The 22,886-nt window shown below is 37.9% G+C and overlaps 1 protein-coding gene across 1 annotated transcript in view; it reads left to right on the top strand.

Annotated features, from left to right (window-relative positions):
- Cwf19l2 (CWF19 like cell cycle control factor 2) overlaps nt 1-22,886 on the top strand; it is a 51,556-nt gene that overhangs the window by 5,756 nt on the left and 22,914 nt on the right. The window contains exons 4-11 of the mRNA XM_055595868.1: nt 1,454-1,567; nt 2,278-2,397; nt 3,751-3,841; nt 7,239-7,354; nt 8,714-9,354; nt 15,884-15,974; nt 16,762-16,854; nt 22,286-22,402. Coding sequence (XP_055451843.1) covers nt 1,454-1,567; nt 2,278-2,397; nt 3,751-3,841; nt 7,239-7,354; nt 8,714-9,354; nt 15,884-15,974; nt 16,762-16,854; nt 22,286-22,402 — 1,383 coding nt within the window. The remainder of the gene's footprint in view (nt 1-1,453; nt 1,568-2,277; nt 2,398-3,750; nt 3,842-7,238; nt 7,355-8,713; nt 9,355-15,883; nt 15,975-16,761; nt 16,855-22,285; nt 22,403-22,886) is intronic.

Genomic DNA, 22,886 nt, shown 5'->3' with positions numbered 1-22,886 from the left:
TTATGGACTAGAAGAACATAAGTTTCTTTCAGGAACTTTCCTCAGTTGGTAAGGTGTTTGCTGTACAAGCATAAAGTCCTGAGTCTCAACCACTAGCACCCATGTGAAAAGCTGGCATGACTGCACAAGCCTAACTAAAGCACTGTGTGACAGCAGAGGTTTTCTGGGGCTTGCTGCCTTCCACTCCCTAGTTCATTCATACTCTTACAAGGGTATGAGCATGAATTATAAGGTGAGGAGTGGTGGAGCAGTGGTAAGCCAGTGTCCTCTTCTGGCCTCTACATTCATGTTGATGGGCATGTGCCCTCTCACACACATGCATCTGAACCACTCACAAGCACTACACATTTAACACACATACAAACATGTGCCCAGTATTTTTGTCTCAGCAAAGGTTCTAGGGTTGGCTTTGGTGTTTGCTCTGATGCCCTCATTGGCCCGAGTTTCCCAACTGTACACAAGAAGGTATTTTACACAGGTGAATCCTAGCATTTCATACAAGTTCAGTAGCTCTGAAGAGTATTTCAGAGCCTTACAGACCTACATTCCCATGCTGATTCTCACAGTTGGAAATTAAGTGATGCAGGAAAATTCCTTAATGTTAGGAAGCTTTTTATCTATGAAACAGTTACACTTTACAAAGTTAGGTGTAGGATTCAGGATGATAATTGTTGTGAAGATACTGATTACTGTGCTGACATAGAGAATAGGTTGACATATTTCATGAAAACAAACTCCCAAATTTGGCCTAGTGTTGAGCATAAGGGACTGTGACTAAGTCATAGTTTATCTAATAATGTGGTATTTAATGCCTAACCAGCCTAGATGTTACTAGAGAGCTCTGCAGTTTTAGCTTGAGGAAAATCCCCCAAATTTGACACTTGAGCAAACAGCAAACTCCTTTACATGGGTGTCATTTCCCTAATGCTACTAAGACAAATTTTGAGTGCATCAGAATGTTGGTAGAAATTGATCCTCGCTGTGCTGCTTTCCTTTCCTAGGTTTATATTTTATTTTTGGTATAACTCATGAGAGGATAACAAATGAGAGGAAGAATAAATTTGGCTATGTCTTTTGAGCTCAACCGAATAGGATTTTTATGTTATTTCTTAAGATTTTACAGTGCTACATTTATCTACCTAGGTATCTATTTATCAGTCTATTTAATTTATTTATATTTGGTTTTTTGAGGCAGGGTTTTTCTGTATTGCCTTGGCTGTTCTGGAACTCCTGTAGACCTTGGCCTAGAACTCACAGGCCTGCCTCTGCCTTCCTGAGTGTTGGGATTAAAGGCGTGCACCACCACTACCCAGCTCCAGTGTTACTTTTTAAAAGGGGAAACCAATTAAAAGATCTCTTTTAAGAAGCTGAATTATTTTCACTTAACAATGTAGTTACTTTATATATAAGTATGCAAATTTTTGAATGTCACTTATACACTAAATGTTTTTAGAGCTCTGAAGTTGAGTGGGTTGAGGCCCAACCCTCCCAGACACCTGACAAAGAAAAGACCTGGAAAGTGAAAGACAAAAGGCCAGAAAAAGAATGTGACAGCCATGTTATTCAGGTGAGCACCTAGCTGATGTCAAAGAGAAATGGTAGCTTCTAAGAACAGATGGGTGTTAAACTGGTGATTTTAACTTTTTCAGGAGAAGAATTAGACTTTAGCAGTAGTTTATGAACACTTCCCACAGAAATGCCAATTGCTGGTATTCAGATAGGCCTTCTTCTGCTGTAGAAGGAGATGCTCATCTTTGCTGCATCCCTTCAGAGCTTAGTCAGCTATGGTTGTTGGTGTTTTCCTCTTTGAAGGGATTTACCTAATACTATTACGTTGTCAGAACCTCCTGTATCTGTCTAGGTCAGTTGTAGCTTTTCTTTTTCTTCTCCTTATGTCATAATTTGTGTGTCAGTGCTTATACTTGAATAGCAAATAAATTTTGAGTTCTGTTTCATATACCTAAGAAAGAATATAATTTATTACCCACTTAGCCACAGATGAAGGAAAAAGGGTGAACAGGAGCTAGTCTTTGATTGTGTACACCAAGCCCTATGTTGGCTGCCCTTCATACTTGTTATTCTGTTTACTCTTTAAAACAAACTTGAAATATAAGTACTTCCTCCTGGCCACTTTATGAAGGGAGAGACTAAGGTGCAGCAAAAATGAGAAACTTAAGAGTGGCTAGCCATGCAACATCTACTTTCGACTGGTGCCTGCAGTCTCTGACCTTACAGCACCTCGTAAGTATAGATTGACATGGCTTCATTCTTTTACAGCGGGATGAGTGGATGACTGTTGATTTTATGTCTGTTAAAACTGTGTCCTCATCAACACTCAAAGCTGAAAAGGAAACACTACAGAAAATAGAGCAGGAGAAAGCCCAAGCGCTGCTGCAGGTAAGACAACAGTTTGAATGCTTTAATTTTTGAATTTGCCCTAAGTAAACTAATACATTGTTTTATGTTTGTTTATTCCTATAGATACCTTATTATTTGTAATGATAATTTATTTCTAAAATACTTTTTCTAGTGGTGTGTGCTAACAATGAGAACTAAGAAATGTGATACAAATACTTTAAAAATAAATTTCTTGTAGGAAAGCTATTTAAAGGATACTAGGGGTTGAGAGACAGCTCAGCAGCTAATAATCCTTGATGCTCTTCCGGGAGTCTCAAATTGGGCTTCCAGCACCTACATGGCAGCTGACAACCAGTTCCAAGGGTTTTGCTGTCTTCTTGGCCGCTGTGGGCACTATACACATGCGGTACACGACATACACACAGGCAGACCGTACAGATAAAGTACACCTAAAATAAAAATGAGTATGTAATTTTTATAGAAGTATGTACTAAATTCAGGCTGGAGAGATGGCTCAGTAGTTAAGATCATGTCCTAGACCCATTCAGAACCCACAGAGGGTGGTTCAGGGCTGCCTGTAACCCAAATTCAGGAGAGCCAATACTTTTGGCCTGGGCAGGCACCTGTACACTTGTTCACATGTACGCACTTAGACATAGGCACATAGACATAGAATGTATTTTGTAAAAGGCATATACCTAGATGTGTAAATCTAGGTGAATGGAGTTAAGCAGTTGTGTGTTACATGACTGTCATGAATTACAGTTGAGCCTAAGTTAGTTACAAGAATGCTTTCAAGACAGCAACTCCATAGGAAATACTAAACAAGCATGTTTATGTTATTCCTTCACTGTGAAGGCAAGAGAGCAATGGGAAATCCTTAGAGACCAGAAACGATGGGATATAAACCAAGAGGTACAGACACAAACCTACAAAGTATAGAAGTGCTGTAGCTTGTGGCTTTCAGAAATTGCCTTTATAATTTATCTTGAATGTAATAGAGATTAACAAATGAAAACTATGGCCAAATGATTTTGAGAGTCCTATGGTCAGTGTTTTTTCTTTTTTCTCCCAGTCTAATTTTAAAAGTAAGCATGGTAGTTGTGTTGGTTTGTAGCCAAGCTGCCACTCATATGGAGCCTCAGAGGACAAGATTTTTGGAATGTCTTGTCCAAGTCTGAGTTAGACTTGAAGGTTCTCAGACAGGTAGGTATTCAGTGAAGACACATGAATGTGAGTCAGAAATTATGTTACCTACATAATATGTCTTAAGAATTTTAAATGATTCGTCAAGGTTGTATATCTGACAGTTAGGCACCTCAAATTATTTAGTAATCGTCTTCATGCTGGGTTGACTTTTACACTCTAACTTTTCAAAATATTTTGTTCTAGTCCACACTTCTAGAAAGAGAACTGAATCCATACTGGAAGGACGGTGGAACAGGTCTCCCATCAGAAAATTGTATACCCTCAGTTACTAAAGGTATCTTTATACTTTTTTGTAGTCTCATAGGCATTTCTCAGTTTCTAGTAATGAGAGGGGTAAAATGATTCAAGTACATTATATACATGTTTGAAAATGTCACAACGAAAGTCACTATTTTGTACAGTTAATATACACTAATAAATCCATATTCTTGTAGTTTATTGTTTCTATTGCAGGTCCCACTTGAGGTCGAATAATAAAGGCATGGTGTAAAAAAAGTGTGTGGGTTTCTCTACCCCCATTCTAGCTCCCAAATAATGACATAGAGACCTATTAAACTTACTAGTAAGCTTTAAGCAGCATAGCTGGGCAGATTCTCAGCTGTTCTAACCTGACTATGCTGGTCCGGCTATTTTCCAGCCACAGATCCCATTACTTGCCAACTTAAGTCTCACCCTGGCTGCTCCTGCTCCATCTTTGTCCTCATGGTGATTTCCTCAAGGCAACTTTCTCATGGTGACCTTCTCTCCTTTCTCTTCTCTTGCGACTCTTTTCCTGGGGTTCCAAGTCCTATCTTTTCTTTCCTGCCCAGCTATTGGCTGTTCAGCCCTTTATTAACCAGGCAGAGGTGTTGGACACAACATTGAGACAGGAGATTCTTTAATAATAATGACAATGCCCATGTGGGGACTGCAGCCAAATATTTGGGCACAGAAATAAGCATTGAATACACAGAGCACAAAACCATCCCCTAGTGTAACACTAGTAGGACTGTTAGTTTTATGTTATCGATTACAATTTGTAATGTACAGATATTCTTAAAGTTAGGATTTAAGTTATGACTGAATTTTTTTTTTTCCCTGTCCCATTTCCTTTGCACAGCAGCCTAGGGCAAGCAATCTTTTTTTTTTTTTTTTTTCTCCTGTATTTCTCTTTGGATTGCTAACACCTTAGTGACAGTTGAGATTTTCACGATGTATAGTTGTTACTGGATTACTTTCAAATATGGTTCTATAGACTCATTGATCTAATTATGTAGCTGGGACGTTAATAAAGACATTAATTGCTCTGGGTTCTTCACTTATCACCATGCTGACTGCAGATTTGGCCTAAGTTCCTTGAGTGCTTACTCTATATAATTTACACTTAAAGGACAAAAGTAAAATAACCTTTTGAATGAAAAGTGGCATCATTAGAGATCTAGGCTTGAATATCAATGTGTTTTAGATCTGTAAAGAAAGACCACATTATATTAGAAGAGATTACTTAGTAAATATTGAAATTTGAATAAAACAGTACAGTTAATTTGAATATAATGTAAAAAATTTGTCTTCCTTTTAGTTTTGTCTTTAAACTTAAAAACAAGTTTTTTGAGCATTCTTTAGTATGTTTATTATACCATTAAATAATCTTACCATCATTTCAAGCAAGAGAAGGGTGATCAAAGAGCATATTGGTATGGATACATGCTGTTTTTTATTTAAATTTATTTATTTTTTATTAATTACATTTTATTCACTTTGTATCCCAGCTGTAGCCCCATCCCTAGTCCCCTCCCAATCCTACCCTCCCTCCCTCTTTTCCTCCCATACCTCTCCCCCAAGTCCACTGATAGGTGATGTCCTCCTCCCCTTCCATCTGACCCTAGTCAATCAGGTCTGATCAGGACTGGCTTCTTTGTCTTCCTCTGTGGCTTGGTAAGGCTCCTCCCCTCAGGGGGAGGTGATCAAAAAGCCAGCCACTGAGTTCATGTCAGAGACAGCCCCTGTTCTCCTTGGGATACCATTTGGATACTGAGCTGCCATGGGCTACATCTGTGCAGGGGTTCTTGGTTATCTCCATGCATGGTCCTTGGTTGGAGTATCAGTCTCAGAAAAGATCCCTGTGCTCAGACTTTTTGGCTCTGTTGCTCTCCTTGTGGAGCTCCTGTCCCCTCCAGGTCTTTCTATCTCCCCTTCTTTCTTAAGGTTCCCTGCACTTAAAAATTATTGTAGTTCTGTGTACACGTGGAGTAGGGTATTATGTGCATGTGAGTGCAGGTGCCCATGCAGGCCAGGTCTGTCTGATCTGGACCCAGAGTTACAGACACCTGTGAGCCAACTGCTGTGGCATGGGAACTGAGCTCTGAGTCAGCTGTTAGAAAAGTGCATGGTCTTGAGCCATCTCTCCAGCCCTCCGTGATCTTCTTACCACAGTCACCACAAATACAAAGCAGGACGAATATTGTCACAGTGTCATGAAAATCAGCACACAGTTGGAGAAGCAACAGTTTCTACACCCTAGAAATGTTCTTGTCCCCTTTTAGTAACTCTGTTCCTGGAGGGGTAACCACTGTCCTATATTTTATAATCAAAGCTGAGTCATACTTTTCGACTCTTTGATTTTTTTTTTTTTTTTTTTTTTTTTTTTTGGTCCACATTTGGAGTTCTTCCATGGTGTTGTAAATAGCCGCAGCTCATTTATTCTCTTTGTTGTATAATATTCCATTTAAGAAAAGAGGATGATCTGGTTATGGACATTTCCATGTTTGAGCTACTATAGGCTGTTCTGTTATGAAGATTCCTGTGCATGTCTTCAAGAGCCTGTGTGTGTTTCTTCGCTCTAGAGCTGGCGGGATCTGAAATTGGTCTTCATTGGGCGAGAAAATCACGAACGGCATTTTAATTTAAGTAATCAATTATATTTCTTTGTATAGATTAAAAATACAACACACACATGAACATATGCACGAGCACACACAGGAGAGAGATTTATTGAAGGCATTCAAATGTTCACAGTTTCTAATAACAGCTAAGGTTTAACTTAGTGACATTATCTTCTGTAACTTCCTTACTTACACTTTCTGTTGCTTCTTTGGTATCTTTCTTCACTGTGCACATTTATTCCTTATATCTAGAGTGCTAATCCCCCTATTTTTTTTTCAAATAAATACTACTCATTTTTGAGTTCATTCTATGAAATTTTTTCTGACCTTCCAGTTAAAAATAATTTTTAAACTGAGCGTAGTGGCACATATTTTTAATCTTAGGGTTTAGGAGGCAGAGGCAGGCATACCTCTGTAAGTTCAAGGCTAGCTTGGTCTACTAAGCGAGTTCAGGCCATCTAGGGCTGCATAGTAAGACCTTATATCAAGAAGTAAATAGTCCTTAACTTTTTTGATTCTTCTGTAACTTTCTGTTTTTATATGTGTTTACACCTGTTCCCTTAATACTTGTTCTTTTAAATTGGTATTTACTTACAGGTAGTTTTCTTTCTCTTTTTTTTCATCATGACAAGCCTTTGTAGGTTTTGTAAGTAGGCTTTTAAATATACGGTGAATTTTAATTGTGGTTATAACTTATAAATATTCAAGGAAAGTATTTAATTTTATACTTTAGACGTGATAGAAATAGGAAATAATAATTTTACAATAACTACCTAAGAAATATAACTAATGCTTATTATTGAAATTTAGCTACAGGAGTAGAGGATGGTGGATTAAGCTGGCTAAAAAAGTCTTATCAAAGAATGAAGGAACAAGCGCAAAAAGAAAACAGAAAATTTGAAGATATTGTAGCTGAAAAATATGGAGTAAGTATTTGTATTTCAAAGAGAAATACATTTTTTCATAGTTATTTGAAAAACTAAATGTCTTTGTTTTGAGACATGAAACATTGTTAATAGATATAGATTTGAATTGGTAGTAGATTTATCTTCTTGTAAACAGTTTCGTGCTCTGATTGTGTAAGGATACCCCTTAGGGATTATTCTACAGTCGTTTTTGTGTGGGTGCACTCAGTCATGTGCACTTGCAGTAGGCCCGAGTGAAATTTTAGGGTAGAACTTGTGGGAGTCAGCTCTGGCCTTCATCATGTTGTGTCTTCTACCTTGTGGGTCTTAGGAAGTGAACTCAAGTCTCCTTAGCCACTTAGACATTTTGCCAGCCCTGCCTATAACTTCTGAAGTTTTACATAATGAATGTAAAACCAAAGTGTGAAAAACTTAAAATGAATGCATGTTTGATGTAATAGCAGCATTTTTCTCATTGGAAGAAAATTGAAATAATACAGGAGAATCTCTGTAGTGTACCTGGAGAGATAAAGACTTTTAGCATTTTGGTAGACTCCAGAGTTTCATCTATTGTAGCATTTTGGCAGTGTGACTATGCTTCAGCATATGTTTTAAGCCATTTTAGTGTTCTTTCTTTTCAGGCAAAGTGTTAGCTGCGTGCCCTGTCTGTAAATGCACTCCCCTTGCATGCTTCTTTCCTTGTCCAGTTTTTGGGAAGATTTTTATCTGAGTAAACTGGGTATCTTCTACCACACCCCAGCAGCTGAAAACGAACCTTCTGTTCAAGAAATCCTCCTTTTCTCCACACTTTTCTCCCATCCTTTTGTCTGGAGATACCGACATAGTTATGAGGGTCTCTAGAATCAAAGGTCGTGTATCTTTTTTTTCCTCTTAAAACATGCATCTTACTGTTACTGCTGTTTCCCACTGTAGAGAATTTCTTGGGCAATTTAATTTTTTTAAGAATTTATTTCATTCAACATACTTGAACATTTTCCCCATTAGTCTTTTTTATTTTTATACAGTTTTTTTCCCGCAAAGATCGTAGTTTTAGCAGCATAGTGTAGCCTCTTGAATCTTTAAGTTACCAGTATGTATTAATTATGACTTTTTAGAAGTTGTGTCTGTCGTGTCTGTGTGACACTTATACAAGGCATTTGTGCTCAGTGCGTGTCTTTGAAATCTTTTCATTTGATTTAATTATTTTTCTTTATCTACTTGTATTTTTAAACCATTATTAGTGTATTGTATTTATGTTTCTGTCTATTTTGGTGGGGTGTTTTTATTGTACCATTTAACAGTGCATTAGGGCACAGAGCCATGGGAGACAAGACACTGAATCTTTCTTGACTGTAGATATATTATTGTTCTCCCTTGTAGTCAATGGAAATATTCCAGTCAAAGTTAAAAGAAGCTGAAAAGATTGCCTACAGAAGAGAAGACTGTGGATGGGAGCGGTGGAGGAAGCCTGCGCTGTCAGACAGAGGACAGTGTAGTCAAGTGGGTGGCACACCGGAGTTAGGGACATTGGAACAGTGCGCAGAGGGCAGACATTCCGAGACAGAGCTTGCACACAGCGGCAGCAACTGTCCATTGCGTGGTCTTAACACGGGGAAGAGATCTGGGTCTTTAGAAACCTGTAGAAGAGAATCTGCCCTAAGAAAAAGCCAAGAATATTCTGGAAATTTGAGACCTAAATTCTTGAAACCCTCTGATGAGGATGAACTGTCATCCCGCAGCAAGAGAAGAAATTTTGAACCATCTACTTTATCTTCTACATTAGCGGCTCGGACTCCTTTACATCGTGATTTTCGAAAACCCCCAGAGAGCAGTGAAGAAAGTTTGACATCCTGGAGCCTGTCTGGTAGGCGAGAAGGAGACAGGAAGCACTCAGATCAAAAGCCGTCGGAACCCTGGAGTTGCAGTGATGATCAGCACTCTGCAGGAGACAAGAGAGAACAACTTCAGGCTGAGAGCGCAAGGGCTGACTCTTCAGGAAGAGGACATCCGCAGGACACAAGGTCAGCAGCATCTGGGTATTCTGTGCATTTATGTTTTCACATAGCTTCTTGAGTGGGGTCAAACCGAGGAAAATTTGATTTTGTCATAGATGTGACCCTCTTGGAGGTAGAAAAAAAAAAATCTGTTCAAAGGTAAGGACAAACTTCCACATAAATGATCATTAAAATAGGGTAAAGGTCTGGGGAGCTAGCTCATAGCACGTTATATAACCCCATTGCTCCAGCAGAAAGATGAGAGGTGGAAATCGGAAAATCCGTCAGACGCTCATGGGCCAGATAGCCTTTAGAAACTGAAAGGGGACTTTGTTATGGTGACTGAATAACCATGGCGGGGATTAGAAAAGTTAATGTCTACAATAGCGAAAATGAGAGATCCTCCTTTGAAACACTGGAAGCCAGGACCAACACTGAAGGTTGTCCACTGACCTCTCTTGCCATGCGCAACCGAAGGGGACATTCTCTTACTGTTGCAGGGTTAGAAGACAAACTGCCTGGGCTTTATTCCGAGGGCCTCGGGTGGTGGGTCATTTCTAGTCCCCAACTGCTAATGGGGTGATGCCACTAATTACTGGTGTCATTGACCCCGGCTTAGCATTTCAGCACAATGTGCTGTCCTGTTTTCTGTGAATGTAGGTGAGCTTTGTGGGTGAAGTTTCCATACATTATTAGTCTCCCATCTAATTATTGAATTGCTTCATTTCTGTTCTGTCTTCTGAAGCTGTATTTTTCTGGTAGTTATATCTTGATACAGGAATATAGTAGAGCCCTTGTGACCTGATTTTTTTTTTTTTTTTTTTTTTTTTTTTTTTTTTTTTGGCATTAGAGAATATGATGCTAGAAGTTTGAGGAATTATCTCCATATATTTAGAAGAAAAAATACTTCTGAGTGATGGAGTAGTGTTAAGAGAGCAAGGTAGGCCTTGAAGGATGCCAAAAAGCATCAGTGAAGGACTTCTGGAGGATTTTTGTGTGAACGTTATTATGAGATATTTTGGATTATTAAACAAATGCTGGGTTCTAGAAAATTTTCTTTTTTTTTTTTTTTTTTTTCTAGGAAGTTTTAAGCCAGTGGACTCTAGAACTATAAAAAGGTTATTATTCTGATTTTAGAACCAGAACAGATCAAAATCTGAGCCCTGCACTTTCCAGGTGTGAAAACTGAGAGAATTGAGGTTGTAATTCTCATTATATAACAAGGGTTGCTTGATTTATTAAGTAAAAAAATTGTAATTTTGTTGTAGTTAGATGTATTTATGATTTAAACACACATATACATACACAAGTGGATCTATACATTTTATGTGGCAAGTAGATAGCCCATTAAATTTTTTACCAGATACATATATTTTTAAAAAAATACTTGTTTCTTTTATGGTAAGTGTAGTTACTAGTACTTTTGTGTAGTTGGTTTTTCTTTCTTTTTATTTGCATCATTGGTAACTTTCCTTTTCCATCCATTCTTTCACTTTCTTTTATTTGATCGTCTTTATCATTTCTCATTCTTTTTTGAGCTTGATTATCTTGTAGGAAGACACCATCTAATAGTGGTCCATGTGAGTTAAAGCTTTAACCTTATTATTTTTAAAGATAAAATGTGTATCTATATTTTTTTGTTGGAAAAAATATGTTAGCTAAGTAATTTTAGGAGCCTGAAACACAGAACAGTACTTAAGATGAGTAGGATATATTATGTCGTCATTTGGAGTTCACATACTTAATCAGAAACTGACTCATTACTATACTATTATAACCTTGAAGTGTCATCTCGCCATGTTGGTATTACAGCTCAGAAGGGCAAGGAAAAGATGCCAGGCTCTTAAGTCTCTGAGTAAGATCCTTAGGCAGTAGTGAAAATATGAGCTTATGTGGCGAGAAAAGAATAATTACAGAGATCAGTGAACACTGCCAGTGGGAAAAGGAAAAATGGAAGTATAATACAATGTTAGTGGATTGGGCTCTTTAGTTATTCCCTCCTGAGAAGTTGTGGGGGGTGTTATTAAAAATACACATTTTAATGGTAAAATGTGGTTTTCTTTATAGAAACTAATTATAAAGGAGACTCCAGAAATATGTCTAATCCAGAAAAATAAGACTCTGTTATACTTCTTTCTTGCATATAGGACAGTGGCAGATATTATGGTTGAGTTTCTTTCAGTGTCTGCTCAGAGTTGCAGATAGTTAGAGAAGGTGAGTTTATTTTATGTTTATCTTGAAAATTGTAAGATTCAGGTTGACTTCAGTGTTTCTTTTAGTACCTTCTCTTGACTGAGTTTTTCAGCTTAGGTCTGAGACATGAGGGAAGAGGGAAGCTTTTCAACAAAAAGCAGGGTGAAAAAAGTACTAACAAGAGTCCTGTGTGAGCATTGGCAGAAGCCTTCTGCAACTTCACTCGAGGTATTTTTCTTAAAACAGAGCAGCCAGATGCCAGGTTTCAGTAGTCTAAAGTATGGTTCCACATGCAATATTAGAGACAGAAATGGTATTCAGGAGATAGAGACAGAAGGGCTGCTGTGGGCCTGAGGAGAGGGTTGTGTGTTCGTTTGCCCTGCTTGCAGTGAAAGCCTGGGGACCTGAGCTTGACCTTAGTACCGGAGACTTTGTGTCTGTGTGCAGGCCCAGATCTGAGAAAATGGGGATGAGGCGCCCCCAGAACTCAACAGTTGCCTCATCTTTCAAATTGGTGAGCTCTTTTCAATGAGAGAACCTATGTCAAACTAAGGTGAACAGGCAAGCTAAAGTTACTATAAAAGTTAATTAATTTTTTTAAAAAATGAAGATATGAGAACTTTTTTAATACACATCAATTAGAATTTATTAAGGCTGCTTTAAAGCATCAAGGACAGGGGCTGGGGACCCTTGGTTCCATAACAGCCAGGACTCTGCAGAGACTCCCTGTCTTCAAAACCAAAACCACAAACCAGAAGTGCTGATGCTTTCCCAAGCGAAAAGTGTAGAAAAAGAAAGGGCAGAAAATTTTAGAATTTTGAGTCACAAGAACTTCCTTCAGCTCTTCATACCATGGGGACAAGTGGGCAGAAGAGGCAGCTGTGGAGTGCTCACGAAGCGGCAGGACAGGGTGCCTGCTGTAGTCCTTCCTGTCCTGGGAGGGACTGTGGTCCCGAGAGCAGCTGGACTGCAGTAGCATGGTTGCAGGTGGCTGTGCCCCAGGCCACTTCCCAGATGTCCTAGTTTGCCAAGGCTGCTTCTTTGCTGGCCTGGCAGGAGAGTGGTGTAGTCCTCAGTGCCAGGAGCAGATCCTCCAGGAGCTCCTACCCACTCCCCTGCGTGTGGTCAGACCTGCATGTGGTCACAGATAGATCACTGAATCATATGGTACTTGTACTTTAAATGTTAAGAAAATGTGAGACTGTTCCTAGAATTGCCATGTCATTTTATGTCACTACCAACAAAATATGGCACCGTTACTCTTTCTGTTTATGTTCAAACACTTGGCAGTGAGCAGGCTGTTTAACCTGGTGAGTAGTTGTAGCCCAGAGCTACATTGTACCTCCTAAGAACCACAGATGTTTAGCCTCTCTCCAAGGGCTTTTGTGTCTTTTTAGTTAATGCTTAGAATATCTAGTAATGATTTCTCTTTTGTTTCCTTGTTTTCTTAACCTGTCGTATTGATCATATTCAAAAAGCAACTTCAGTTTTATTTAATTTTTCTATTTTTTGATTTTATGTTTTATTTCTGCTTTTTAATTATTTCTGATTTTCTGTTTTCTGCTTTTTAAATCTGTAGGCTTGTATCTGTCATTTCTAAGTAAGTAGTGAATTCCCTGTGTTCTCCAAGGTCACACCCTAGCAGACTCCCACGAATTCAGACATAAGGCACGTGTATTTCTCTGCAATTCAGAATGCCTTCCAGGTTCCCTCTGTCCTGGTTGACTGGTTACTCTATGCTGGGGGTCAGAGTTGCCTTGTGTCGACAGTAGTTGGCATGATTTTTAATGCTGGTCCAGGTTGTGGAGGGTCTTCCAGCAGTTCTTATTAATGATTTCTAATTTAATTTCATTGAGCAGAAAACACTTTTTGCATGACCTGATTTTTCTTAGGCTTCCTAAGAAAACCAGTTTTATGGCTCAGAATATGATCTATTTTGGTAAACAGTTTTATTCTTGAAATAATGTGTCTCCCATAGATGTTGAGTGTTATGTTCTGTAAATCATCATCAGCTCACTTAGTTGTTATTCATCTTCCATATTCTTGCAGATTTTTCTGTTTGTTTATCTTCTGGAGTGTTGAGAAATGCTGAAATGTATAGCTTTCATTGTGGATTGGTCTGCTGAAATACTGTTAGTGTTTGCTGTTTGAGACTTCCTTCTGAGGCACATGGACATAGGGATTCCTGTATTCTTTGATAGCTCAGCCCATTGCTCTCATGAGATGACCCTCTTTGTCCAGGATAGTATAGGCCCTTTGTGTTAGACAGTAAGTAACTTGTCTCATATTAACATAGATACTTGAACCTCCCCATGACTAATGTTGACATGGTGTATCTTTCATCCTTTTTACATATAGTACATTTATATCTTTATACTTACAGAACTTCCTTGTTAATTAACAATGTCCATAGGTAACAATCTGCCTTTTAATACAGGTCCTTTAGTAATCTGATCTTTTACAAATCTTACTCAGTGTGGATTTTTTAAAAATCTTGTATTTCAGTTTTCCTAAGTAGAAGTTCAATTTGCATCTTTGTTGTGCCTTTGGAGACAAGGTCTTGTGTTGATGTAGGCCAGATTAGCCTTGAACACTCTGTCCTCTTGTTTATCCTCCTAACTACAGATGCACACGACCATGTCTGGCTAGGGGGCTTCCTAATATCTTTACTATTTCTTTATGAACAGATGGGGAACTTTATTTATTTATCTATCTATTCATTCATTTATTTATTTATTTATTTAATTTTTAAATTTCATTTATTTATTACAATTTATTTATTTTGTATCATGGCTGTAACCTCCTCCCTCATCTCCTCCCAGTCCCACCCTCCCTCCCTCTTCTCTCCTAGATCCCTTCCCTAGTTCACTGGGGAGGACCCCCTCCCCTTCTCTCTGACCCTAGCCCATCAGGTCTCATCAGGGCTGGCTGCATTGTCTTTCTCTGTGGCCTGGCAAAGCTGCATCTCCCCAAGGGGGAGGTCATGAAAGAGCCAGCCACTGAGTTCATGTCAGAGACAGCCAGATGGGGTACTTTTATACTAATAACTTAAAATGCTTGTTTATTATATCTATCAGTTCTGATGGCTTTTGATAAGAATTTTCTTGTCCTTATGAGTTTTAAGCTTACATATCTGATAATATTTGTGTACTAGATATCATGATATTTATTTGTTGAATGCTGCGTTTCCCCCTATTATTGACATGCATTCATTGTATGAATTGATCAGTTCTGTAAGAACACTTTCATTCAAATATGTCATGCATTTAAATATTTTTGCATTTCGTTTTGGGATGTAAATGAGAAACCATTTGCTACTTCATTTTAACATTTTGTATTTTGGCTCTGAGTAGCATTTTAGTGTACGGCATTATTTCCTAAGCATTCTACCCAGTATTTTCTTACTTGAGCAAGTTTGCTGTGTGGTTAATGGGATCAGACACCATTACCAGAATTCCTCAGAACATTTTAACCATTTAGGGAGTTGTTTCCCTGACAATAGGTATTTCCTTGATAGATACTTTAGGGCAGCCCTGAGGGTTTCTCTCATCATACAGCTTTCTCTTCTCTGGCACTCTGAACTGGGACTACCTTGAACTTGTGGAACTGTTATTAGTATTTGCTCTTAATAGGTTCACCTTGTTTTTGTTGCCTTGATTCTTAAGATAGTTAAGCTGGGTTATCTGATGTTGGCTGAAATTTTCTCTTACGTGAGGCTTCTGTGAGTTTGACACATGATCTCAATTTTAAATAACTTTTGTTGATTAATTAATTATGGGCCAACTTTGCAAAAGAACACACAATTGTTGCTTTTATTTGTTGAATGCAGTTAAATATACTCAAGGTTCTAGTTCAGAGAACAATAACTTGTGATATGAATTACAGCATTTCTTAAGAGAGAGAAAATTGTGGGCTGATGTTTGTGCTTTTGTTTATTTTCTTTTTAGAATGAGTATAGATTTTGTTTGATTATTTATTTCTGAGACAGGGTCTCTTGATATAGCCCAGACTGGACTCAAATTTACCATGTAGCTCAAGATGGCCTCTAGCTCATGGCAGCTCCCAAGTTTGGTCTCCTGAGTGTTGGGATTACTGGCTGAGTATTTTTAAAAAATGAAGATTCATTAATTTGTATATTATTTATCTTATAGTTACTGGGACTCTTTTCAGTTATCATTACAACTGTAATAGGCCATTCTTGGCTTTGTAACAGACTCTTGGAGTTTAATTCACCCTCGAATGCTGAGCTTAATTCTTAAGCTGTGTTATTGCTGTGTTGTTAGTGATACAGTCTCTGCTGAAGTCAGTTAATGCATGAGGTTGATTTATGACTATGTTCTTCCCCTTTGCTGTTTACCTGCAGTCCAGGGGCAGAGTTCACCCATATCTTGAATATTGATGAAAAGAACAAGTTGGGGGCCAGGATTATCAAAGCAGAGATGATGGGGAATATGGTAAGATGCCGTGTGCTGTTCACTTGGAGAAGAATGAAATGTTAACTTTCACAGATATTTTGAGAAGTTTTAATCAGTTAGATGTGGCATCCTTTGAAGATAATTATTGCTTCTTAATTTCTATTTTTTAGAGTAGTAAATATTAAATAATTATAATAGAAAAAAGTACAGTTTAATATTTGAAAGCACAGAGGAATCAATGAAAATAATTGAGTGGTCACCTAGTAGGTTAACTCATAAGAATTTTAAAAAGTGTTCTGTTTTTCATGGAGACATGGCAGATTAGCATGCTATTTTTTGTCTATTTAATTTATCACTTAATCTATTTAATTTATCATTTTGTGGTTTATTTCATGTTTTATATAAATTTACAAAGTCCTGAGAACAGTGAAGTATATCCAAAGTTTTTATGAAAATTTTTCATCAGAAATGAAGACAATAAGTTTTTTTATAATTGCTTCCTATGATGAATAAATTTTTAGTATTGGAAGTTTGTAATACCTAAGAAATTGGAAATATGTGATTCTTTATATTTCTTCTGTTTTCTTGAGTCTCTTAAAATATGCTTTCTTGAAACTATTCACCTTAAAGCCATAAACAAATGCTCTCAGTACTCCAGCAATTTGTAACTGAGGTGTGCTCATTAAAATTTAGTGTGAATTGATTATTGAAGCTAGCTGCTAGCTGTAGGGCCTTTTGATTCACTGTTTTCTGTTTTATAACTTTGAAGTATTCTGTGATGAAAAATTCAACCTCCCAGCTTACCTCTCTTATTTTCCTTTTGAAGGAATTAGCTGAACATCTTAAAGCCCAACTTGAAGAGGCAAACAAATTTAAAGAAACCGCTACACAGATAGCAGCAAAAGGATCAAGGGTAGAGGTAAGTAGTAAGAGTTTGTGTGAATGCATATTATCTATTCTCATATTGGAGTACAGCAGTGGTACTGCAATACTAGGCGTCTGTGTGTAAATTTCACTAGCATTGCCTGATGCAAGCCTCATCCTAGGAGATCTGCTTTTATTCTAAATTCTGTGGCTTAGTATCTTTAAATTCTTCTTCTGTTGAAGAATAGGAGACTTGAATGAGATATTCATTTCATATGGGGCGAATTATTTTGTCTAAGGTTTGTTGATTTACTTAGTATTGCATGAAACAACACCACTTACCTGCCTAGAACTTTTCATTTGAGTACGAATAAAGGGACAATAATGTCTAAATGATGGCGTGATCAGAAAGTTATACATGCTATGCCAGAAAGAGTGAGAAAGTCCCTTTTGGGTGACTGGAAACAGACTACTAGACTTGGAGATACATTTTTGGGGGAGGGAGGGTGTCTGACAGTGGTTACCTTTCTTACTATAAAATTGATAATACATTTGTGGGAGAATAGTATTTGCTCTCCCACAGCTATTTTTAGATACTGGTAGGGATGTTCATTCTTAGCTATATCACGAAGTTGACTTAATAAAAAGTATTTTGTTTTCTCCCTTTTTTTTGGGTTTTGTTTTTGTTTTTCAAGACAGGGTTTCTCTGTATAGCCTTGCCTGTCCTGGACTCTCTTTGTAGATCAGACTAGCCTCAAAGTCATAGAAAGAGGCATTGCCTCTGCCTTCCTGAGTGCTAGGATTATAGGTGTGTACCACCACACCCTACTTCTTCCCTTCTTAAAATAGGAATTCACAATTTTTGCTAGCCATAGGCTTTTTTATAGGTACTGAATGGATAAGACTAAAGCATTTTGAGATTTGTTTATAAGAATATCCCCATAAAATGTTTATAATTTAGCATTTCATTTCAGTGTTTACAAAATTGAAAACTGTACAGTTTGAACTGTGATTGTTGGGAATAATTTAAAACTCAGAAGCGTTTCACATTTTTAGGAAATGAAAAGCATTTATAAATGCTTTCTGTTTATAGTAGAAAGTTGGTTTGCATTTATTCTAGAAAAAAAATAGTAAATTACATGGCTGTTAATAATGGTTTGCTATTTTCCTTTTTAGTTTTTTGAGATGAAGTCTCTGTTATATAGCTCTAGTTGTCTTGGAACTCACTATGGAGAGCAGGCTGGCTTTGAATTCACAGAGATCCACCTGTCTTTGCCTCCTAAGTACTGGTATTAAACATCTGTGCTACCATGCCAGGCTTTTGTGTTTTCTCTGTGGATGGACTTCTCTGTTGTAGGTGCATGAAATGAGTTGGTGTCAGGGCCTATTTACTGGCAGCATTATGGAAATGAAAGAAGACAAAGTGGGATAGAGACACCCAATGGGAGGAAGTGGGCTAGTTGTAAAATCATATCAATCTGTTTGAGGCCCTCATCTGTTAATCCATTTATGAACCATTTATTGAGGAATCTTTGACAATGAACTAAGTCTTATATACACTTAAAATATTTACCTTTGTCTTGGCCTGGAAAAGGCAGTTAAGACAGAAAATCATAAGTAGTCTAATAGTTCTTAAAATTACTTGGGAACTGACTGGTGGCTGTAATTACATTCTTAGTTTCCTTGTTGAGCAAGAATGTAACTTTCTCTGTGTAATGGAAGTAAAGTATACAGTAAATTTACCAGATTTATGAAGAACTAGAAAAAAGTACAGGGTCAGAAGTGGAAGGCCTTGCAGACTCTTGGCCTTTCCATTATTTAGTGTAGTGCCTCTAGCCTTCCATACAGCATTCAGGTTGTTTATAGATGTATAAAGTGTGTGTGTGTGTGTGTGTGTGTGTGTGTGTGTATGTGTGTGTGTGTGTTGTTCATCTTGGACTGATCGTGTCACAAAATATGATCCACATGAATTATGGGAAATGAAATAAGATTACAGGAAATGGGGTTGTAGAAACGGCTGGGTGGTTAATTGCTGTATGTTTGGGTCCCTGCATTCACATGGCTACTCACAAATATTTGCATAACTTAGTTCCATGGAGTCTGGTGCCCTCTTCTAGCTTCTGTAGATATTTGAATGGTTATTTGACTAGAGAAGCTAGGGCTTCTCTACCCTATCTAGTTCCCAAGTAATTGAAACAAAGACCTTTGAGATTTATAAAAGCTTTAAAGCACCATAACTGAGCAGATATCAACCCCCTAAGCTATTTTGCTATTTCCCAGTCACACACCCAAACAATTACTTTCCGTAATTGTTCTATCCTGGGCTGCTTCTGTTCCATCTGGCCAGCATCATGGCCATGTGCTTATGATCTGTACTGCTTCAAGATGACTTCCTCTCTCTCCACCTCCCAGCCTTGGAGAACTCAAGCCCAGGAACCTACGCCCTGCCTAGTTCTCTCTGTCCAGTTACACACCGGCTTCAGCTACATTGTTAACAGATTAACTTTGAATTAGGTAAAGCACAGTTTACACAGCAAAGACAGGTGTGGATGAGAATGGGCTCAGGGCTGGAGAGATGGCTCAGAGGTTAAGAACACTGCCTGTTCTTCGAAGGTGCTGAGTTCAATTCCCAGTCAACTACATGGTGGCTCATAACCATCTGTCTTGAGATCTGGTGCCTTCTTCTGGAATAAATAAAGCTTAGAAAAGAAAAAGAAAGAAAAGAAAAAGAAAGAAAGAAAGAAAAGAAAGAGAATGTGCTCATCTGGGTGGCAGATCTTGGGCCAGTAATTAGCATCAGAACACATAGCACCAGACCAACCCCAGCACCCAGGGCCCAGTATCACATGTAGTGCACATGTGTGCAGCAGAACACTCATGCATGTAAAATAAACATACAGGAATATTTATGTTTACAGAATGTCTCAATTTTTAATTTAGATTGAATCAATATACGGTTTCTGAGTGCTGGCTTCAAAGATCTGTGCATGTTCAGTTTCTTAGTCTTTTATTGCATTAGTAAATATTTCACACCAGGTCATTCTCCTATATGTAATCTCTAGGTTAAGTAAAGACTAGCGCAATTAAGTTATGTTAGAGTTTGGGGCAATGTTAGTGCCAGTGAGGTTGACTTTCTGGGGAATCAGTGAATCTTGGAATCTCCAGCATACAATAGATAGTTCTAAGATGTAGCAGGAAGTGAATCTGGCTTTCATTGATTAATATGTGGGAGTAATTCCCACATAAAACTATAACTTTCAGGTCAGGGACTTTATTTTTAGAATTATAGGCATTGAAAATGTGTGCTGATGTAACTTTAATATTTGATGATTGAGTGAATAAGTTAAAGAAAGGCATAAAATGTTGAAGAACTTGATAGATGGCTCATTCAGTAAAGTACTTGAGTTGGATCCCCAGAATCCATGTACTAGGCCTGATAATCCCAGTGTTAAGACAGTGGAGACAAGTAGATTCCTGGGCTTTATTCCCTAACCAGCCTAGCCAACCTGGTACATCCTGAGGCAGTAAGAAGCCCGGTGTGGAAAACAGAAAAACAGGTGGTCAGGGAACCACATCCAAGGTCATCTTCTGGTCTCCATATGCATGCATACACATAACACCAGTGTGAGCACACACAAAATTAAAATGAATCTTAGGCTAGAGAACGTGATAAATGTAATAAAATACTTTGAAATCAAGGAATGTAATTATACAGTTAATAATTGCAGTTTTCAAAAAAAATAATTGCAGTTTTCACAATATGATGAAGTTAGAAGCCATATTATTTTGTTTTCCTATCTTTATATTTTCTTTGTTTTTTGTTGTTGTGGTGGTGGTTTTTTTTTTGTTTGTTTTTTGTTTTTTTTTAAGACAAGGTTTCTCTGGATAATCTTAGTTGTCCTGGACTCACTTTGTAGACTAGGCTGGTCTCAAAAACTCACAGAGATCTATTTGCCTCCTCTTCCCCAAGTGCTGGGATTACAGTTGTGTGCCATCATGCCCAGCTCATCTTTATATTTTCTAGCAAGGGAACAAATAAGCTTTAAAATATAACATCTCATAAAATAACTAGGGGAGAAAAGTTAGGATATTAAATATTTGCAGAAAAATAAATTCCAATAAGGTTGTATTTTACTTCTTCAACACAGAAGTTGTTAAATGCAAGTAGAATTGATTTTTTTTTTAATTTTATTTTTCTTATTAGTTACATTTTGTTAACTCTGTGTCCCAGCTGTATCCCGCTCCCTCATTCCCTCCCCAACCCCACACTCCCTCCCTGGTCTCTTCCCTGCCCCTTTCCAAGTCCACTGATAGGGGAGGACCTCCTCCCCTTTCATTTGACCCTGTTTTATCAGGTATCTTCAGGGCTGGCTGCAAAGTCCTCCTCTGTGGCCTAATAGGACTGCTCCTTGAAAATTGAAACATGAATAATTTGATTGGCTTTGTTTTCAATTGCTCTTTAATAAATATATCACCTGATGCTCTTATTGATTATTACTAATGACATTCCGCTTGCATCATAGAAAACTTTTATCTTATGTTATGCCAGGAATATATTTGGCTACAATTTTTTGGTAACAATAATGTCTTTAAGCTATGTAAAATGTAATAACTTCTGAAGAACCAGACACGCGAAAGGTATTTGAACTGTTAAGACAAAGGAAACGCTGATATCATTTCAGTAGGTACTTTGAAAACTCTGCTTTGTCAATTGGTTGCCTTGTTACAATCAAATCCAAGTTAAAAGTTCATGAAACATCCATTAAGTATGCTATCCACTGTATGAGAGATGGCTATTCTCAGACAAGTCCCGGTAGACTGTTGCTACTTCATCATCCTTTTATTTTCCACCATAACATTTTTATTGCTTATTTGGAAATTTTACGTAACGCAGCTTGGTCACACTTGCTTCTCTAATCTTTCCAGGTCCACCCTCCTTCACCCTTATGTCTTCTCTGGAAAAAGAAGAAGGAAGGAAGGAAGGGGGGGGGGGAACACCATCTCTAATTCATGTTGCCCTTAAACTCATTTGAGCAGGTGAAACTCGCAGTGGCCAGTGGTCAGTTTCTCAGAGAGAACTGAGTCCTTCCCCAACCTCAGCCCTCAGCAGTGAGTTCAAGACCACTGACTGGTTCAGTAATACCATATCTCAGAATCTTTTTAAGAAGTAAATAAGAGGGTTGCATATAGCTCCTTGGTGGGATGTTTGCTTAGTATTATACATGAGGGCTATGGCTTAACTCCCAGTGTGTCCAATTACAATCAGTAGCATTAAGTATTTGGAGGTTGCCTTAGCAGTTAAATTGGTAAAACGCGGTCTCTTTCCCTCGTCTCCTGTTATGGTCGCTTTGTAGTGGGTGATAAAAACCCAAGAGACTTAAAACTACACACAGTTGCGCATGGCTACTAGAGTCTTTTCTGTGATGGTAAGTGGAGAAGTTTACCGTTGCTTTAGCATCTCAAACACTAACTAAACCTCTCCATAGCATGAAGATGAACAGGAAGTGATCCTTACTAAAACAGATGAGTCTGGAAGAGTATGGCCTATGAACACCCCGAAAGAAACCCTGGATCTGAAAGCAAAAAGAACGAACAGAGGAAGGGTATGTTAGCATATGCTTTCATTTGCTAATTCACAATTCTGTTTTTTTCTTTTGAGTTTCTTTTTTATTAGACTAGAAATTTTTTGAAATGAAAACAATGGAAAGTAAAAATGTATCACTTTTATTCTTAGTTGTATCTTTTTACCTTTTACAAATGGCAAACAATTCAATTGTGTCTTCTTCTGTGTCTGAACATGAAACTCTTACCACAATATTTAATGTATATTTCTTTGATGTTGTGTTCAGTTTCTTTTGCATGTTTCCCATTTTGCACATAGAAAAGCTTGGCCCTGTTGACACCTAATTTGAGGCTTGAAAATAGTGTGTTCTCACTCAGCACCATCTTAATTAATTATGTAAGCCCTATGAGTTTTTAAGCACCCCATTTCTTTTCTGTCTTTCATCTGTGGCAATTAGTTTTCAGCACTATGTTGAATATTTGGGGAGGTGGTAAAAGCAACACATTCACTTCCCCTAAGTTACG

Source organism: Psammomys obesus, unplaced genomic scaffold (genome assembly GCF_907164565.1).
Source record: "Psammomys obesus unplaced genomic scaffold, mPsaObe1.curated_primary_1811, whole genome shotgun sequence".
Lineage (NCBI taxonomy): Eukaryota > Metazoa > Chordata > Mammalia > Rodentia > Muridae > Psammomys > Psammomys obesus.
The sequence above is the reverse complement of the archived record's forward strand: the minus strand, read 5'-3'. Positions and strand labels throughout refer to the sequence as shown.